The sequence below is a fragment of the Perognathus longimembris genome, chromosome 16 (assembly GCF_023159225.1).
Source record: "Perognathus longimembris pacificus isolate PPM17 chromosome 16, ASM2315922v1, whole genome shotgun sequence".
Lineage (NCBI taxonomy): Eukaryota > Metazoa > Chordata > Mammalia > Rodentia > Heteromyidae > Perognathus > Perognathus longimembris.
In genome coordinates this window covers 50,733,911-50,751,827 of record NC_063176.1, presented here as the reverse complement: position 1 = coordinate 50,751,827, position 17,917 = coordinate 50,733,911, and the positions used below count along the sequence as shown (strand labels likewise).

The following is a 17,917-nucleotide window of genomic DNA, read 5'->3' as shown; positions in this document are numbered from 1 at the left end:
ACCAATCTAATGAATGTGAAGCCTTGAGTTGAAAGCCAGAAACCACCACAACAAAAAGATCATGATACGAAGTAATGAAATAGAGACTAGGAAAAAAATACAGTCAATAAAACAAGAATTTGATTCTTTGAAAAGATAAATATGATTGACAACCCCTTAGCCAAATGAACAGATGGAGATGAAACAAATTAACAAAATTAGAAATGACAAAGTGGATAAGTAGGACATTCAGATAATTAGAGAATAGATGGAAAAATACATTCCAATAAACTGGAGAAGCTAGAAGAAAAGGACAAATCTCTAGATGAGTATGACTGAACAAAATTGAACAAGTGGGATATAAACAACTTAAACAGATTTGGAGCAAGCAATTCAATTGCTGGAAAGTTTATGAGATGTATTGGGGTTGCCTACCCCTGTGGCTAAACTGGATTTTAGTCTCTTTAGTAGTCACAGTAATGGTGCAGTCTCTACAAACAGGGCTTTGACTTTCTTATTCCCCAAAGCTGAGTATGCTCACTGGGAAGAAAAATGGAGATGGTCATGTCAGTCTCGCTCTAAACCAAAATAGTCTAGGACACAGGAAGATAGAAAAGCCACCATCCTCGTTCCTGACTCAGATCCCAGAACACAGAGATGAGCCTAAATTTTCCAAGCAGAAAAATGAACTAATTGAATCTCCAGAGAAAGCTCTGAAGTTGGGTGCTGAACTTCCCAGAAGAGCAAAGGTCTTGTGGTTGTTGTCCTTTCTTTCATGGAAACAGGTTGGAACAGGTCCAGATAAGGCTGGGCACATTGGAGCAAATGAGTTTGGAATGACTTTCTAAACAGTTCCAAGATGCTAATTAAAATCTTGTCATTACCCATTAGAGAGTTGTTACTAGGTGTCTAGCTATACACATGGCATTGAACTGTAAGATGTAAGCTTCTGTGTAATTGAAATCCTACTGTCTCCCAAACCAATTTAGACTAAGTCTCAGTAGAAAGGTGGGTACAGTTTCCCTGGAAGACTCTTAATTAAAGCCACTGTCAACACTCACATAGGACATAGGTCTTCTTTCCTTCCTTAGAGTTACACAGGCTACAAAAGAACTAGAAGGAGAATCTCTTGTCTATCTCAAATTTCAACTGATTTTTTTTTTTTTGGCCAGTCCTGGGCCTTGGACTCAGGGCCTGAGCACTGTCCCTGGCTTCTTCCCGCTCAAGGCTAGCACTCTGCCACTTGAGCCACAGCGCCGCTTCTGGCTGTTTTCTGTATATGTGGTGCTGGGGAACCGAACCTAGGGCCTCATGTATCCGAGGCAGGCACTCTTGCCACTAGGCTATATCCCCAGCCCTCAACTGATTTTTTTCAAAGATTCTTTGTAATATTCCTTTGGCTACATAACCCACAAAACAGATATACATATGTGCGAATGATATTTTTATGAATAAAAACAGATAACTTAATATCTCTCAGTGGAAATATTTGATGGAGACATAATCCCAGTAGGAACATCAAAACCTATGACTACTTGCATAGACACAGGAGGAGATGTATGTAAAAGTAGACATAGCAGTTCTTCAAGTTCACCTGCTTAGATGATAATTTTATATATTTAAATTATGAACGCAGATTTTGCTTTTATATCTAGATAATATGCATACTCATGTTCCCATATAAATGATACAACAAGCAGTGCTAGTGTTATTTTTACACAGCACTTTACAGTTCACAAAGAAGCTTTATGCAATAAATCCCATAGCCAGACAAATATAAATCTGTTGAATGCTCATTCCAAATGAATTTTTATTTTCTCCGCTATTCTCTAGGGAGAAAATATTCTTTACAACTGTTTCAATTTGTTTATTGTTCCTTCTGAAAAATCCTCAGTAATGTTTCAAGCTATGTATCCTAGTCCAAATAACACTTTAACAAAACCCAAACACCTATTTATACTACTTAGATCATTTTGCAAATTGCTTGGTCACGTGTGGTTGATTTTCTATGTTTTGTCTGCATGTGGCTTCAAGTGCAGCAGCTGGGATTTTGTCAAATACTCTGCTGGATGTTCAATTTATGGACCAAGAGGGCAGATGTTGTTCACTTAATCTCCACTACAGTCAGTCTCTCCTAGCTAGTCTATCTTATCTAGCTTATGCTACCAGGTGCATATATAGAAAAACACCCTCTGTGACAACCTGCCATGACAATACTAAAAAGAAAAAAATCAGGAATAAATTAAGTTAAAATAAAGGAAGAGTGCTCGCTTCGGCAGCCACATTTACTAAAATTGGACCGATACAGAGAAGATTAGCACGGCCCCTGCGCGGGGATGGCATGCAAATTCATGAAGCGTTCCATATTTTTAAAAAATAAAACAAAAGAAAGGAAGACACGGCGACGATATAGCACCATTTGAATTTGTTTAGAATGATATGTACATGCGTAGGTACACAGGAACACACATCCACATAGAAAAATGTCAAGAAGATTTTAAAAATGTGATTGGCAGGGCGGATGTTGCAATTAAGAGTGATCAACTTTTCCCCTCTTGTTTTGCTCTATGATGATTATGTATCTCAAATCTGTCAGAAGAAAAGAGTTTTAAGCCAAAGGTTATGCATCAGAACATTCTGTATCAGTTACACCTCAGGTACATTAGCCTGTGATCCAAGTCCTCAGGAGAAATGGATCCTGATGGGAAAGAACAGGTCCTGAGACTTCCCATCTTGCATGGTGTGGCTTAGATGTGCTGCCTCCTCCTGGCTGTTGACCAACAAAAACTGGTCTTTTTTTTTTTTTTTTTTTTGGTCTCTGCAGCCCAATTCTCATAAATGTCTTTTACATTCAGGACCTTGGTTCCCTGGAGGAGATGAGTTTCAGAGTCATGTCGCAGCAGATGTAATGGGCTGTGAAAAGAGCTCCCTGAATGCATGTCACAGACAAGTAACGTGGAACCGGTGCTGGCTCTCTACTCTGGGCTTTCAGAAATGAGCTCTTGAACTCCAACTTATATAACCCCCCCCCCCAAGGGTAAACACACCAGCAACAATTAGAACATTTGGTTCTTGTGAAGTTGAGGGCAAGTCTGCTCTCCGTACTGCTTAGAAATTTCTGGGAACAAATCGTTTTTCCAAATCACTCTTCTTCCTATGACCACTGTACTTTCTGTGCATTTTATCCCTTGCTCCTCTGGAAAGGCTGATTACAGGCAGTGCTCCTTGAAGCCATCATCAACCACAGCAGTAGCTCTTAGGCTTTGTCTGTGCTAGCTGTCTTGAGAGCAGGTCATAGCATTCACCCTAAAGGGCCTGCTGGCTTGAGGCAGCAGTTCCTAACTTAGTATCTTTGTGTCCAAATGCCACACGTGGAGCTAGATGGCCCGCAGACACATCTAAGGAGAGGTATTAGTGTAGACTTTCTGCTATTTATGATAGTATCCTTTTTACCCAGCAGAATCCCTGGTTCAGAATAGAACAGATGGTAAGTGAATGAATAAATGAGTGATTAAAAATGAAAAACCCTGATGACAGTGAAGGGACACAATTCACATGTATTATATGCAAATGGAATGAAGCAGTGCTGGCCCGGAAGAAAAGGCATGTGGTGATTGTTGCTGTCTAATCCTTTTTAAATGCAATTTTAATGCAAATTTTCCACTCCAACTAATAAAGTTGGAAAGACATTGAAACTCTTCTTCACTAAACACTTAGTTAGTGACAATTATGTACCAGGGCCTGAAACCAGAGCTTCCTTCACTCAATTGAAAATAGCTGTCTATTAGCACAGTCTGGAGGGAAGGGTCTGGGAGGGGGCCAAGGCAGAGCAGGGTCATAGAATTAAGTGTAAAATCATCTCCATCTGCACAAACAGTGCCTATCTTCTTTCTCTTGGATGAGTTCCCTGAGACAATCTTATGAAGTCTGTCAAGCACTAGAGGGTAGAAAATCATATTTAGTAATAGTCTCACTAGTCCTTTTAATGCTTTTCGTAAAGGAAGAAAGGCTAGCAGCTGTGGAATCATGTTCTCATAGGGTGTTCTTCTAGAGCCTTTGTATCTAGTAAATGATGCAAAAATCTCTTTAAAATGTTAGGTATGTTTAGCTTTACTAATCAAGAAAAAAAAAATCTTACTTCTCCCTCCTACAACGTAAGGCCTGGGGTGTGCATGGCAATGGCCTCTGGAAAGGCAGTGTCTCCAGTGTTCAAGTATTCACATCATTGGAACTTAGCTGGATTTGACTCTAGATGCTTCTTCTTCATGTGACTCCTGAATGGCACTTGCCCTTTCTGCGGAGGCCATAGGTGGAGCCCTTCTTCCAGAATCTTAAGTCCTGTTGCCAGTGTAGTTGCCCTTCAAGGTAGACATAAAATTCGGCCCCTACAGTTCTCCTACAATTTCCTCCTCTGTTAGGGCTCACTTGTGATACCTGTACACACGTAAGTGTTCATCATTCTAGGTTCTTACCAAGTAGATAGTCAGGCTTTTACAAGCCTGAGAATGCAGCATAAAGGAAGAAAACTTAATTTTAACTCATGGCTTCAGGGAGGTCAGTCCCCCATGACAGGAGGCTGTGGCAGGCAGAGACGGTCACATCCTGGTGGTTGTGAAGCAGAAAAAGGGTAGGAATACAGGAAAGGTCTAAGATAAGCTATAATCCCGAGAATATGGCCAGAGGATTCCTCTCCTACTTTTTACCATCTTCCAATATTGATATCATAGTTTGCATCCATCAAGGGACTGATTCATTCAGTAGGTCAGTCATCATGATCTAAGTGTCTGTAGAACCAGCCAGACTCCAATACACCCTGAGGTTACTTTTCCATCCAATCAAGCTGACAACCCAGAAGAACATTCACACCAGGTTAGCCAAGCCCCTGACAGTTGAGTGAAAGGCTGTAGACCAAAGAAACACGCAGAACATAAAGAAAAATAAAGCCTGGCTCCTGACACGATGAATATTTCATATGCCAATATTTAACTGACTACCTCTGGACTTGCTTTATGTATGAGGGAAAACAAACATCTCATTTGTCTAAGATGCTATTATTTTTTGACTTTTCTGTCAAGTGCAACCAAATCCAATCCTAATGAAAATCATCTGTCTTATTCATTTTTAAAATTTATTGTACTTTGCACAGTGACTGGCACAATGTAAATGCTTTGTGTTTATAAAAAGGCTGATACTCCAAAACAACATAAAATAAAAACAATGCATCCATGTAGAAAACATAAATAGATATTTCTAGTTCAAAGAATATTTGGGGAACAGCCAGGGATGTTTCACTGTGGCTTCGAAGAGCCAGTTAGGCTGTTGTTTGTACTTTGCCCTCCATGGAATTCAGTCCATAATCTCATCTGGGGAAGAGTGCTGTTGGTGAGCTGGCCTCATTGTGGAGGACACAACAGACAGACAAGGAAGAGTGGCAGCTGCTTGGTGAGAAGCAGGCTGGCAGAGACGAGGGGAGGGTTTTGTGATTATACCCACTTAATATTTATAAAAGATAACTGTCATCAAGAGCCAACCTCCAGGTCCCCAGGTGTTTTCTATCATAAAGCCTCAAGGGGGATCTATGTTCTGTATCACATATTTCTTTTTCCAGCACAGTAGTTTTCCCTGTCAGCTCTATAAACTACAAAAACTAACTGTCTCTTATCCAAGATTATTGTGGCCAGTGAGAGCAGACACTTCACTATTTTTCTTAAACATATACCTACCAGAAATTTCTGCATAAGATGAAAGAAGTTACCCTTAGAACACATGGTGTGTCTATCTCTATGCACATCTCTCCCCCCTTTTTTTTTTGGCCAGTCCTGGGCCTTGAACTCAGGGCCTGAGCACTGTCCCTGGCTTCCTTTTGCTCAAGGATAGCACTCTGCCACTTGAGCCACAGCGCCACTTCTGGCCGTTTTCTGTATATGTGGTGCTGGGGAATCGAACCTAGGGCCTCATGTATACGAGGCAAGCTCTCTTGCCACTAGGCCATATCCCCAGCCCACATCTCTCCCTTTTGATTAATCATTTAGCAACTATTTATTGAGTCCCTGCTATGTGCCAGGCACTGGGCTGGTCCTGGGTTCACAGCAGACTTAAGACACATATGAACCCATAAAGTCAGATTATAAATAAATCTTTTTTTTAAGTAAAATAAAGAATTAGTTATATGTCAATTAGTGTTAAAGAAAAGAACAAAGCAAGGGAGGGGTGTTCAATGGGCTGAAGCTATAATTTTACACAAGAAAGTAAAGGAAGACGTCATTGAGAAATTAGCATTAGACTGAAGATCTAGCAAAAAAAAGGCAGAGTGAGCAATGAGGATTTTGAAGGATGAGACCTACCAGCCAGGCAGGGTTCAAAGACAAGATGACATGAATGACCCTACAGGACTCTGTGCTTAGTGAAATACGCCAGCTACAGAGAGACAAATTCTGTACCACTCCACTTTATATAAAGGATCTGAAATATTCAGATCTAGAGAGACAAAAATCAGAATGATGGTAACCAGGGAGCTGGATCAAAGGAGAAAGAGGGTGCGGTTCAATGAGTATAAAGTTTCACTCGAGCAAGATCAGTAGAATGCTAGAATTCATCAGAAATTAGTGACCAACGCATCATTCTAAAGATCTGTGGTATACCATTGCACTGATAAGTTAACAGCAATGTGTTGTGCATTTAAAAAATTGCTAATAGAGGAAAAATGTTAAAACTAAACAACTATGCAAAATAACGTACTCACTGTCTTACATATGAAACTGTCACCCCTCTGTACTTCACTTTGACAATAAAGAAAAAAAAGTTAGAAAAAAGAAAATACAATAAAATCGCTAAGATAAGCAGTATAATTAAGCCACTTATGATCCTGTATTTAGTAATGGCAAGAAGCCATCACTAGATAGCTCATAGTTACTTTCCATATGGCTTTGTGTATTTTCAAATCAAGCAGCTACATAACTACTCACCTGCCTTCTCCAAACAACAGCCAAGGAGCTGTCTACTGTTGGGGAGACAATATATATGACTGGCTTTCCGTGGCCCTAGCTTATGTATATGCTTTAGAAATGTGACAGGTGCAATTTTTTTCCAAGACAAGAGGAAGGGAAGGTTTGACCTCTAGTGCCTATTGAAGTGTCTGGAGAAGGCCGTGTTGTCGTTTTTATTGCATTAGTGATGGTGCTCGCACAGCAAAGCCAAAGGGGTAATGAATAGCATCTTGGAGGCAGCTAAATAGCACTTAGTGGAAGGGAGGCCTGAATGACAGCTGCACACTGCTCAGGGATCACAATGACACACTGCTCCTGTCCATGGTGCTCTGTGTTAAGAAACACTGGCACATCCTGGGCTGGAGCTTGGCTTTCATTTCTCTCTGCTCAGATGATTTGCCTGATGGGGGAATCCATGAAGCCTAATATAAATGAGACTAAAAGATGGTTGGAAAAGGGTCACATAAAAATGAACTGCTAGTTCAGAACTCAATGCAGGTATAATGATCATGTATTTTAAATTCAGTTTATCTTATCTCAAAAGTAGTATAAGACTGACATCAGCTTGGGTACCTAATCCATTTAGGTAAAAAAGTGACCTAGGTTAAATGTAGAACTTGCAATTAAATGCAAAACCAACCATCTTTCAAGTTTTCTGTTCCAGTCTCCTCTACCACCATGTTCCTGTGTCTGTTTAGTGTTCAGCTTGTAACAATGCTCAGCTTGTTACAACTGGGAGAGGGCCAGTGGCATCAACTAGAGACCAGAGATGCTGCTAAACAATGCACAGGACAGCTCCTACAACAAAGAATTCTTTGCCCCAAGTGTCAATAGTGCCTGAAGAAAGCCTTCCCTAGAAAGACAGAAGGGATGGAGGGATGGCTCAAGTGAATGTAGCATCAGCAAACAAACTGAACAAGCATGAGGTCCTGAGTTCAAACCCTCGTACTGGAAGAAAAAAAGAAGACGAGAGACACCAGAGCGCTTTCTGGGAACAGAGGAAAGACTATGTAGACTACATGAAGATCTATGCATAGTCCACAAGTCAGGAAGAGAGCCCTCCCCAGAAAATGCGCAGGCTGCACCTCGATTTTGGATTTCCAGCCTTGAGAAGAGTGAGAAATGTCTTGTATATCTGGTGAGTAAATGGCTGGTATAAGAAACAAGCTACAGTATTCTGCATATGATAGACTCTGCAGACTGACATAGATGCCAACATCTGGCTCTACGTACTACTCTCCCAATCCTGACCAATTACTCCATTAGTACCCAGACCAGCAATAATCCACTCTAACATTATAACTATTTTCCAGGCTCAATCTGCCTTACCTCTCTGCCCTATTACCAGTCTTCACTTGCTCTTTTGCCCCATAAAATGCTCTCTTTCCTTGGTTTCTCAGGCACTTCCTTTACCCAAATTTCCTATTACTGCTCTGAATGTTCTTTCATGGGTTAGTGATCCCCAAGGTTGTTGTGATCTTTCTCATCTTGCTCTGTAAATTCTCTCTGGGAAAGCTGCCAGGAGACCTATTGCCATGAAGATCTTGGACATTTTCTTCCACACCAACGAATATAAGTATTAACCACAGGGTAAGTTTGTACTAAATATGTGCTGAGAAAATGAGGAAATAGACAAACAAGCTATCTTCAGTGAGTTGATCATTCTCAAAACTTAATTTATTGTCTAGGTTTCTTTCCTGAGTTTCAGACTTTCTATATCAGCCAGTGACTGCCTAAAAGAATGCCATGTAATAAACAATTGCCTAAGCTCATTGACTTACACCAATGGAGCAAGAAGTATTTAAATGTCAAGCAGCATTTGTTCTCATATAGGTTTCAAAGTAGTTAAACTAAGCTTAAAGATGAGGAGATCTGCTTTTGTCAAGCTTCAGTCACTCAGGCTTAGATTCCGGTGGAACCTGGGATGTAGGACTATTACATCCAGGTCAGGCTGTAGGTAAGGGTCACTTAGGGTATGATCTTCTCTTGAGAGTCACCAAATCATACAAGCTCCATTAAAACCTTTGTCTCCACATCCCCGTGACATCTCACAGACCTGTGCAAGTCTCAAAGTAAATCCCTTCATCCATGAGACAAGAGAGTAATCTGCTCATAGGGTTGGAGGGGAACTGAAGCAAGCAAGCACTTGCTGAACAAGCAACTATCAAAATTAGCATATCGAATACATCAAACTGACCTCAAGACAGCTCCTTGAAGGTCTCACGGGCCTCTTAAATCCTCTCGATTGCTAAGAATCTAGCGCTCCACCGCCTCTCTCCTCCAGTGGAGCTGGTCTTATTGGCTCCATCCTACCAGCAGGGCTTGTTGCCTAATCTTGCAGCTGACCATACCCTGACTTGTGACCCTTCTACCATCTGGAAGCTCCCACTCTCCTGTCAGCACAACTGAACAGCTCTTCCTTCGCAGACCCATGCTTGACTCACTCCTATGTTGTCTCTAATTTTGAGGATTGTTTGTATGTTGCAGCTATTCCCAATGCATTTCCCAGCTGTCTGTCAGCCTCAGGTACCAAGGTCCTTGCATACTCAATGTTTCAGCTTCCTCTGTTACAACAACGAGGAGACTCAACGTTGGAGAGTCCTTTTGAACACTGACATTAAAAACAAATTTCTCTGGAGGGCCTCTTCCGGAGGACAGTATCTCATTGATGTAGCAATAAGTCACCTAAATGACATTAGGACCCACTAAAGGAGAGAGACGACAGCGACTGAATTACTGATTAGCTTTGTTTTTCTGTGGCCTGGTCTGGATTACAGTCAGAGTACACATGCACCCAGCACACACCCCTCCCCACACAGGCCCTTACTTGGTTCTAACCTCACTCATATTTATTTAGGCTGTCGCCGGATAATTTGATAGTCTTCCTCAGGACAAATGGGCTGTGCTCCAGGGCATGGAGGACAGGAATAGCAAGTCTGGATAAATGCACTTTGGTTGCATGAAGAGGAAAAGCTTTGTGAGACTAATGTTGGCACTGTTGCTGGCTCTTGCCTGCTGTATTAATTTCTCCCTTAATAGAAAGCTGACCCATTTTTTTTCCCCAGCCCAGAGCCCTAATGGACTTTATTCAGAGGCCATCCTTCTCCTACATAAAGAGCTGTATTGTATTTAATGATAAGCCTTTTAATGGAATTTGCTATTTCTGGGTCTCTGGGAAAAAGCCATTAATGAGCTTGCGAGTGGAAGGAGGAGCAGATGTTTGAGGAGAATGATTTTTCAAGGACAGTCTGTCCTGGCAGGAAAATCTACAAAACTCTTAAAAACAGGTTCTTTTTCACTTCCTTGGAATTGATTCAGCCTGACCCAGGCTCTGATACAGATAAACTAAGGCTTCAAACTAAATATATCATTCTCCTAGCTTCCTACTCCCCAGTAGCTACCTATGTGCTATCACCTACAAATGTCTGTCATCCTAACTATAGCAATGCTATCAGGAGAGTGCAAAAAGTAGACCACGATATGTGTGTGTAAACTAAGCAGGCTAACATCCTTCAAGCTAGTGTTTGATCAATATCTATTTAAGAGACTGGGCATAACAAGAGATGAAAGAGAAATGAGAATTGCTCAGGGGAGAGTTTAATCCTTCTCCTGCCTGGGGAAGTTTAGCTCTGGACCCAAACCTGCATATTTGCTCAGCATAACAAAATCATACTGTTTATTGATGGTCTCATAGGACTCCTCAAGGCCCTCCAAATAGAATGTCCAACCCAAAGCAATTCACTGAAGCATCGGTAGTATTTTCCTTAGTTCTGCCATCTTTGCATCTCTTGGCGTTTCCAATGATGTACTGGCCTCCGGTGATGACTTGACACTCCCTTTAGATTGTTGTGCTGGAATGTGCACTCTGCCATCTGTCTCTTAACGATATTATATGTGTCCTAGCATTTGTGGAGGTTCTAAAGATATACAGAATGTACCCTTAATGATTTGACAGTTGAAAGTAATCCAAGTCACACTAGGGAATATTTTCAAATAAGGGTATTAGGCTAGATGATGTTGGGAATTTAAAGATGAGGATGACCAGATAAAGATCTTTCATTGTCCAAGACACTAATTAGTCAAATTGTGTTCCGGGAGCTTGTTTAAGAAGGAATTCTCAGAATGTCCCTTTGATCTACTAAATGAGAAGTGCTACAGGTAGAGTCCAGTCACTTGTAAAACAAACAAGAAGCTCTGGTTAAATAGCTTCTAGTGAGTGATGTTATTTTCTATTAGACTGGTTGAGACCAGGACCAGGCAATCGGCCAAGGAACTTCCGCAAGTTTTAGAGTTCATCAAGGTGAGGACCCTCATCACACTGAAGTCTTAAGATGCCTTACTGCCTGAGTCCCTCCCAAAGATTGAATTCTCTACTCTGATTGTTTTCTTTCTTTTTGCTCAAGACTAGTGCTCTTCCACTTGATCCATAGCTCCACGTCCAACCTTAGATGGTGCATAATTGGAGATGAGTCTCACAGACTTTCCTGCCTGGGCTGCTTACAAACTGCGATCCTCAGATCCCAGCCTCCCGAGTGGCTAGGCTGCCAGTGAGCCACCCGCATCTGGCTAATTTTCTTTTAATTCACCCACAGTTTGAATGGAATGATTAGCAGAAGTTTTGAGAAGTAAGTCCTGGATGGTCATGGAGGGATGTAATAGAAAGTGAGTATCTTCACTTCTTGTAGCTCCATCTCAAATTGCAACCAGCACAGAGGTTTAAAGCACAGGATTTTACTCTCTAACAATTGTAGATGTCAGAAGGTGATGGCAGGACCACTGCTTTCGAAGGCTCATGGAGATAATCAGTTCTTGGTATTTTTGGTTTCCGGTGGCTCTAGGCATTCTTTGACTCATGACTACACCATCCCAAACTCTGCTTCTGTTTTCTCTCCTGCATCTCCTCTTCTGTGTCTAATCTTCTTCTGCCTTTCTCTTAAAAGGACACTTGTCATTTCAGTTATGGTTCACCAAGATAATACAAGACGAGACCATCTCAATGCTTAATTTAATTACAGTTGCAAGGACTTTTCTTGGAATAAGCCAGCTACAGACCTTAGGGATTTGACACAGACTTTTTTGGGGGGTGGGGGGGGGAGTGTCATGCTTTTTCATTGTCCACAGCTGGTATCAAGACTGCATACATAAAATGTACAATTAGCAGGAAGGAGTAAAAGAGTGAACTTGGGCCGTTGAACTTGTATTTTAGGAAAGTGAGAACCTGAAGTTCACATGACAAAATTGCCATAGTGGTCATTCAGAATTCAGCAGGAAAGATAGATCTCTGGAGGAAAATCTGCTTAACATTCATTGTGCCTTAGGAGTCTGGGAATTTTATTCCCAATAAAGATATCAAAGATGCACAAGCAGGTCTTCTGCTTTTTGTTCTGAAGTTCTCACAGCTAAGAAAAAGAATCTCTCGGGAAACCAGGGACAATGTTTAGTCTCTCAGAGAATAGTTATGTTGTCTCTACTGAACCACTTATCTCTGAGAAAGGAACTTTCTGATGCTTTGAGGGACCTGGAAGCATTCTCCAGGTATCTCCCCTTTCCCTAGGGGCTCAGAACATAAGCAACTGCAAAAAGGTCCATGAAACAGTATGTGAAAGTCAGTCTGTGATTGTGTCAATGTACTTCAAAAGTAATTACTGCATCATCTCAGGAACTACAAAGTGCTGCTCCCACAGAACTGTTCCAGAGTTTGGACTGTGAGAGAAAAGATTTCTCATAAATGCCATTTTAAAAGGGCAAAGGTTTAGTTAATGAGGCAGCGTCTCAGCACACCTGTGTATCGTATTTTTCTAAACTGCTCACTAAATATTTCCATCTGTAGGTGGTTGCCATCCAAATTTCCTGATAGTCTTTTATAGAAACCTACCTGTGACAAAAGTGAACTCTGGCCAGGCACCACTGGTTCACACCAGTAAGCCTAGCTACTCAGGAGTCTGAGGTCTGAGGGTCACAGTTCATAGCCAGCCCAAACAGAAAAGTCTGTGAGACTCTTATCTCCAATTAACCACCAAAGAGCTAGAAGTGTCTTGAGTATAAAAGCTCAGATACAATGCCCAGGCCACAAGTTCAAGCCTTAGGGGACACACACACACACACACACACACACACACACAATCTTGGCTATAGCAATCAAACTCCAGGAAATAATCTGGGAAATGTACAGGTGTAAAGTAAAAGAGGAACCATCACACTATTTATTATAACAATAACCAACTGAAATCAAGCAAAATGGCCACAAGTAGCCTACCACCTCAAGAACACTTCACCTAGTTGATTCATAGTTTTTCCAGCTCCATTTACTAGTATAATTAACACTATAATTCAGTTTTATATACAAACTAGAGATTTTTCATCAGTTCTCATTAAATCATCATTGCAATGATGATTTTCTTTTTCTGCTCAGCAGTATTTTTTATGCCAGCAGTATTTGTTTTTGTAATCATGTACTTTAAAGACATATTGCATAAATTATATGGTTATGTGAAAAAAGTCTTGTTCCCATGAAAATGGTGTTGAATGGTTTGGACAGACTCAATAAGGGCAAGGTGCTGATGAAAAAAATTAGAAAGGAACCTGGTACTAAATTAGGTGTGATGAAGAAGTAGGAAAGACTAGGTAACAGCATTTGCTGTTTCAGGAGGATTGTGAACTCAGATTGTTTCACTTGTTTTATATTCTCACTTAAAAGACAGCCAAAATGGAAGAAATGCAGATGCATTATGGGTATACCTGAAAGAAGGCTGATGTGGCCAAAAGGATGACATTGAGACGTAGAGAGAAACCACTTCCAGTGGTCACAGTAAACAATTTAATACAGGGGAACAAATTTCACCCAAGCAGAGCCTTGTATTTCATTCCCAACAAAGCTATAGGTGAGCTTTAAATGAAGGACTGACACACCCTGGCTCACAGGTAAAAGATAATTCTTGCCATATTGTGAGGGCAAAAGCCAGTTAGGAGGCCATGGAAGAACTTGGGGACCAGAAGTAAAGGTGATATAAATGGTGTAAGTGGAAATGGAGACTGGGGGTAGACGGATTTATTATAGATTTGTGGGGTAAAATCACCGGAACTTGATTTAAACCTAGATTTTAACAGGAGATAGACACAACTCTCTGTTTTAACAGATGTATTGGGCATAATAGTTATACTAGGCAACTTGTCCATAAAGGGTACAACCAAATGGTTTTCAGTATATTAAAATTACACAATCATTACCATACCCTAGTTTAGAAAGTTATTTTACCCTGAAAAGAACTCCTGCACCTCAAATCTAGTACCCTTGTATTGTGTATTGTACATTTTATTTGTCTGTCTCTCAGTTGATGGACATAAAATTCATTTCCAACTTTTGGCTATATAAATACTATTTCCATGCACATTTACAGTTGAATTTTTATGTAGGTATACGTTTTGCTTTCTCATGGGCATATGCTTAGGACTAGAATTTCTGGATCATGTGATAATTCTGTTTACCCTTTAGGGACCTGCCAAGGCTATTTTACAAATTTGTCTGTACTATTTTACATTTCTATCAGTAACGTATGTGGTTGTGAGATCACTCTGGCTGCTCTTTTATGAAGGTTGCAAGCAAGAGGAGAGATCAGGAAGTGGAAGCATCTTAGTAGGGTTCAGGGACACATACATCTTCATATTGTTTTATGGTATGTCACCAAGATTAGTGACAACTCTCTTTACATCAGGACTATATTGCTAAATTAAAAAAATTCCAAATGGAAAAGGCTTGTAAAAACAAATCTGTTTTCTAATCTCAAGTCCTAAAGCAAACTCGTATAACTGCTTATACGTCTGTCCCCAAACAAGCTCCTGCAAGTAGAAGGATATTTTCAGGGAGACAAAAGAGTCGGTAGGTGTAATAAAACTTCCACTCCTTCAAGTCATGAAAACAGGGCTCAAGTGGCAGCCTGTTGAGGGCTCCTGTGGCAACAGATATCAATCCCACTGCCTGGCGGCCCTGCCCTGCCCTGCCCTCTCAGGCTACTTCTGTGGCAACTGTGTTCATCCTTTGCGGTGCTTTTAGTTTAAAAAAAGGAAGGGAAGGGAAACATTTGTGAAGCTTAAGACCCACCCAGCACTGGGTTATAAGCAGTGCTTCCTTATATGAGGATGACTCAGGACAAATTGCCAGGACAGAATCCAGTCTAGATTCAGCCACTGCATTTAGCTGTAACTGGTGTGGTTTTAAAAGCTCTCCAAGTGTGCATTTTGGATTTTTAAACCACTGAATTTACTTACTACACTACTACATACTTAGGGCCTACTAGTTGTAAATCATAAATAAAATTAGGGACTTTAGTGTGTGTGTGTGTGTGTGTGTGTGTGTGTGTGTGTGTGTCTGTGTGTCTGTGTGTGTGCATACCAGTTGATCCTGAGCCTTGAAATCAGGGTCTGGGTGCTGTCTCTTGGCTTTGCTCTTTGCTGTCTCTGGCCAAAAAAAAAAAAAAAAGAAATACTGTCTACTGTGTGTTGCCTACCTTCTATATTGCTGTGTCTTCAGTGCTTGACTCATAATAGGTGTACTATAAATAACAGTGAATACAATGATTACCATCTCCCATTGAAATAATGTTAATATATGTTTGGCACTCCAACCAGGGCAAAGACTGTATCTTACTAAATTTTATGTCATAATATTCAACAGTGTTGGCACATAGTAGGTACTCTATAAATAAGAACCACTGCCTCTGTGTGTTTTGTTTTGCTTTTGTTGCCAGTCCTGGGGCATGGACTCAGGGCCTGAGCACTGTCCCTGGCTTCTTTTTGTTCAAGGCTAGCACTCTACCTCTTGAGCCACAGCGGCACTTCCGGCTTTTTTCTATATATGTGGTGCTGAGGAATTGAACCCAGGGCTTCATGTATAAGAAGCGAGCACTTTACCACTAGGCCATATTCCCAGCCCCAAGAATCATTGTCTCTGCCCATAATTATATAACCTTTGATTTTACTTCTATAGTACTCACAATTTGATACCCAAGTTAGCAATTGGTGATATAGCAATCGCTCCAAAATATTACAGATTCTTTGAAAACACAGCAGATGCCTTTTAGTGCAGTTAGATGCTTTTCCAGGTACTTGAATACATAAGAACTGAAAGAAAAATGGACGTCAGTATTTAGGTGAGTGTTAGAGCGTAGGTGCTGCCATACATGCCAAACCTTCCATTCTCCCTTTCCAGCCCTGAGTGGAGTCAGGTTCACGTGCAAAGAAGGCGGAGAAGTTATTCAAGGGGCAGGAAAAGGCAGCTAGTACTCTTCTGTGCTTCATTCTTTCTGGCAAAATAGTGAGGAGTACCTGTGATTCCATGAAAAGTGAGCGTAGGAAGTGTGTGTGTGTGTGTGTGTGTGTGTGTGTGAGAGAGAGAGAGAGAGAGAGAGAGAGAGAGAGAGAGAGAGAGAGAGAGAGAGAGAGGATGTTCTGGTCACTCCTCCTGGATAAGTTAGGACCTGATCTTGCACAGGGCAATGTGGTCTCCAGAGTTTGCTACCAAAATGAAGCCCCAAGCAAAGGGCTAAATTCTCCCACTCCGAGCCTTGTACAATAGACAAGAACTGTTGTTCTGCATCCTCCCACAGCCACACAAGGGGAACCTAGAAGAGGAGCGCCTAGCAGAAAACCATGCGCCCTGGTAGCATCTTCCTATGGGGCCTCACCAGGAAGCCACACAGACTGGGCAGGTTCACCCCAGGCCCTGGGATGAAAGGGGCAGATGGGCTGGCCGACCTCGGGAGGTCCTTCCTAATCCCACAATAATTGTGTAGTGAATGCGCTGCTCCCCATTTATGTTCCTCCGCACGTCTGCAGCCGGTTTGATAGTAAGTCCCTTGGGCCGCCTTCCAGGATTACTACGGTGCCACGCAAGCGGCTGGCGCTCAGCAAACGACTCAAATATGTGTTGAGTGAAGGAATCAATGAATCAAGGGTTGGAACAGCGCTCACATGACCTCCCCGGCTGTGAAGTACTGCGGTGAATAAAATCACAACATTCCAGGCACGATCACAGTGCTGGTGAAGGAGCGCGCGCGCCATACACACACACACACTCACACACACACAGGTGCACACACACACACACACACAGAGCACAGCCCACCTGGTCAGCCAGAGGGCTGTAGGAATTCCCTCGCTTCCCAACGCCGCTCCTCCAGGGGTCAGGTCCTCCAGATGGAGGGCCGCCTGCCTTTCTGTTGGCCTTTTAGACAAACTTTGTCAGGAAAGGGCCTGGCCTGGCCAGGAGACGCCTGCACCCCCACCTAGGCTCCTATTCCCCCCCCATCCCACCCCTCCACCCCCCCCCCCGCCCGCGCAGCCGGCCGGCCGCAGCGCCCCGCCTTACCTTGGTGAGCTGAGCGATCTTCTTGCACATCTTCACGTGCATCTCGGGATCGCGGTCCCTTCCCCAGTCGGTGCCGCTCTGGGCGCCGGCGTGGGAGGTCAGGCCAGGGCCGGGCGGGTGCATTTTGCCGTGGAGGGCGGATGCCATCGCGGCCAGGCGCCCGTGGGCACGCTAGGGCGCTCGCGGGTGCTCCCGGGCCCACCGTGTGTGCACGTGCGTGCGCGCGCGGCCGTGCGGCTGGGGCGGGCGGGAGAGGTGGCACTGCAGTCCTGCCCGCCCGCCGCGCGATCGCGTGGCTCCTGCCCCCTCCCTCCCCCCGGGAGGCGTGGGTCTCCGGGACCCACGGACCCACGGCGCCACCCTCCTCCGACCCCACCCCCCACCCCCCCACGCTCACTGGCTCGGCGGGCACCCGCGCCCTCCCGCGGGCCAGGCACGGGCGGCCGGCTCGCGCCCCGCGCTAGGCTCCCCGGCCGGGGCGGGTGGGGGGCGCTGCCCGCCCGGGGGGAACGGCTGCGGTGGCGGCTGGGAGCCGCCAGCCTAGGGGGTGCCCGAGGGCGGGTCGCCGGGCTCCCAGTGGAAGGCCACA

The 17,917-nt window shown here is 43.0% G+C and overlaps 1 protein-coding gene and 1 non-coding gene across 2 annotated transcripts in view; one reads left to right on the top strand and one right to left on the bottom strand.

Annotated features, from left to right (window-relative positions):
• Fam184b (family with sequence similarity 184 member B) overlaps positions 1-17,475 on the bottom strand; it is a 58,358-nt gene extending 40,883 nt beyond the window's left edge. The window contains exon 1 of the mRNA XM_048364127.1: positions 17,329-17,475. Coding sequence (XP_048220084.1) covers positions 17,329-17,475 — 147 coding nt within the window. The remainder of the gene's footprint in view (positions 1-17,328) is intronic.
• LOC125365065 lies at positions 2,243-2,350 on the top strand. The gene has a single exon (XR_007213622.1). It is a non-coding gene; the product is annotated as a U6 spliceosomal RNA (small nuclear RNA).
• Positions 17,476-17,917: the final 442 nt, after the last annotated feature.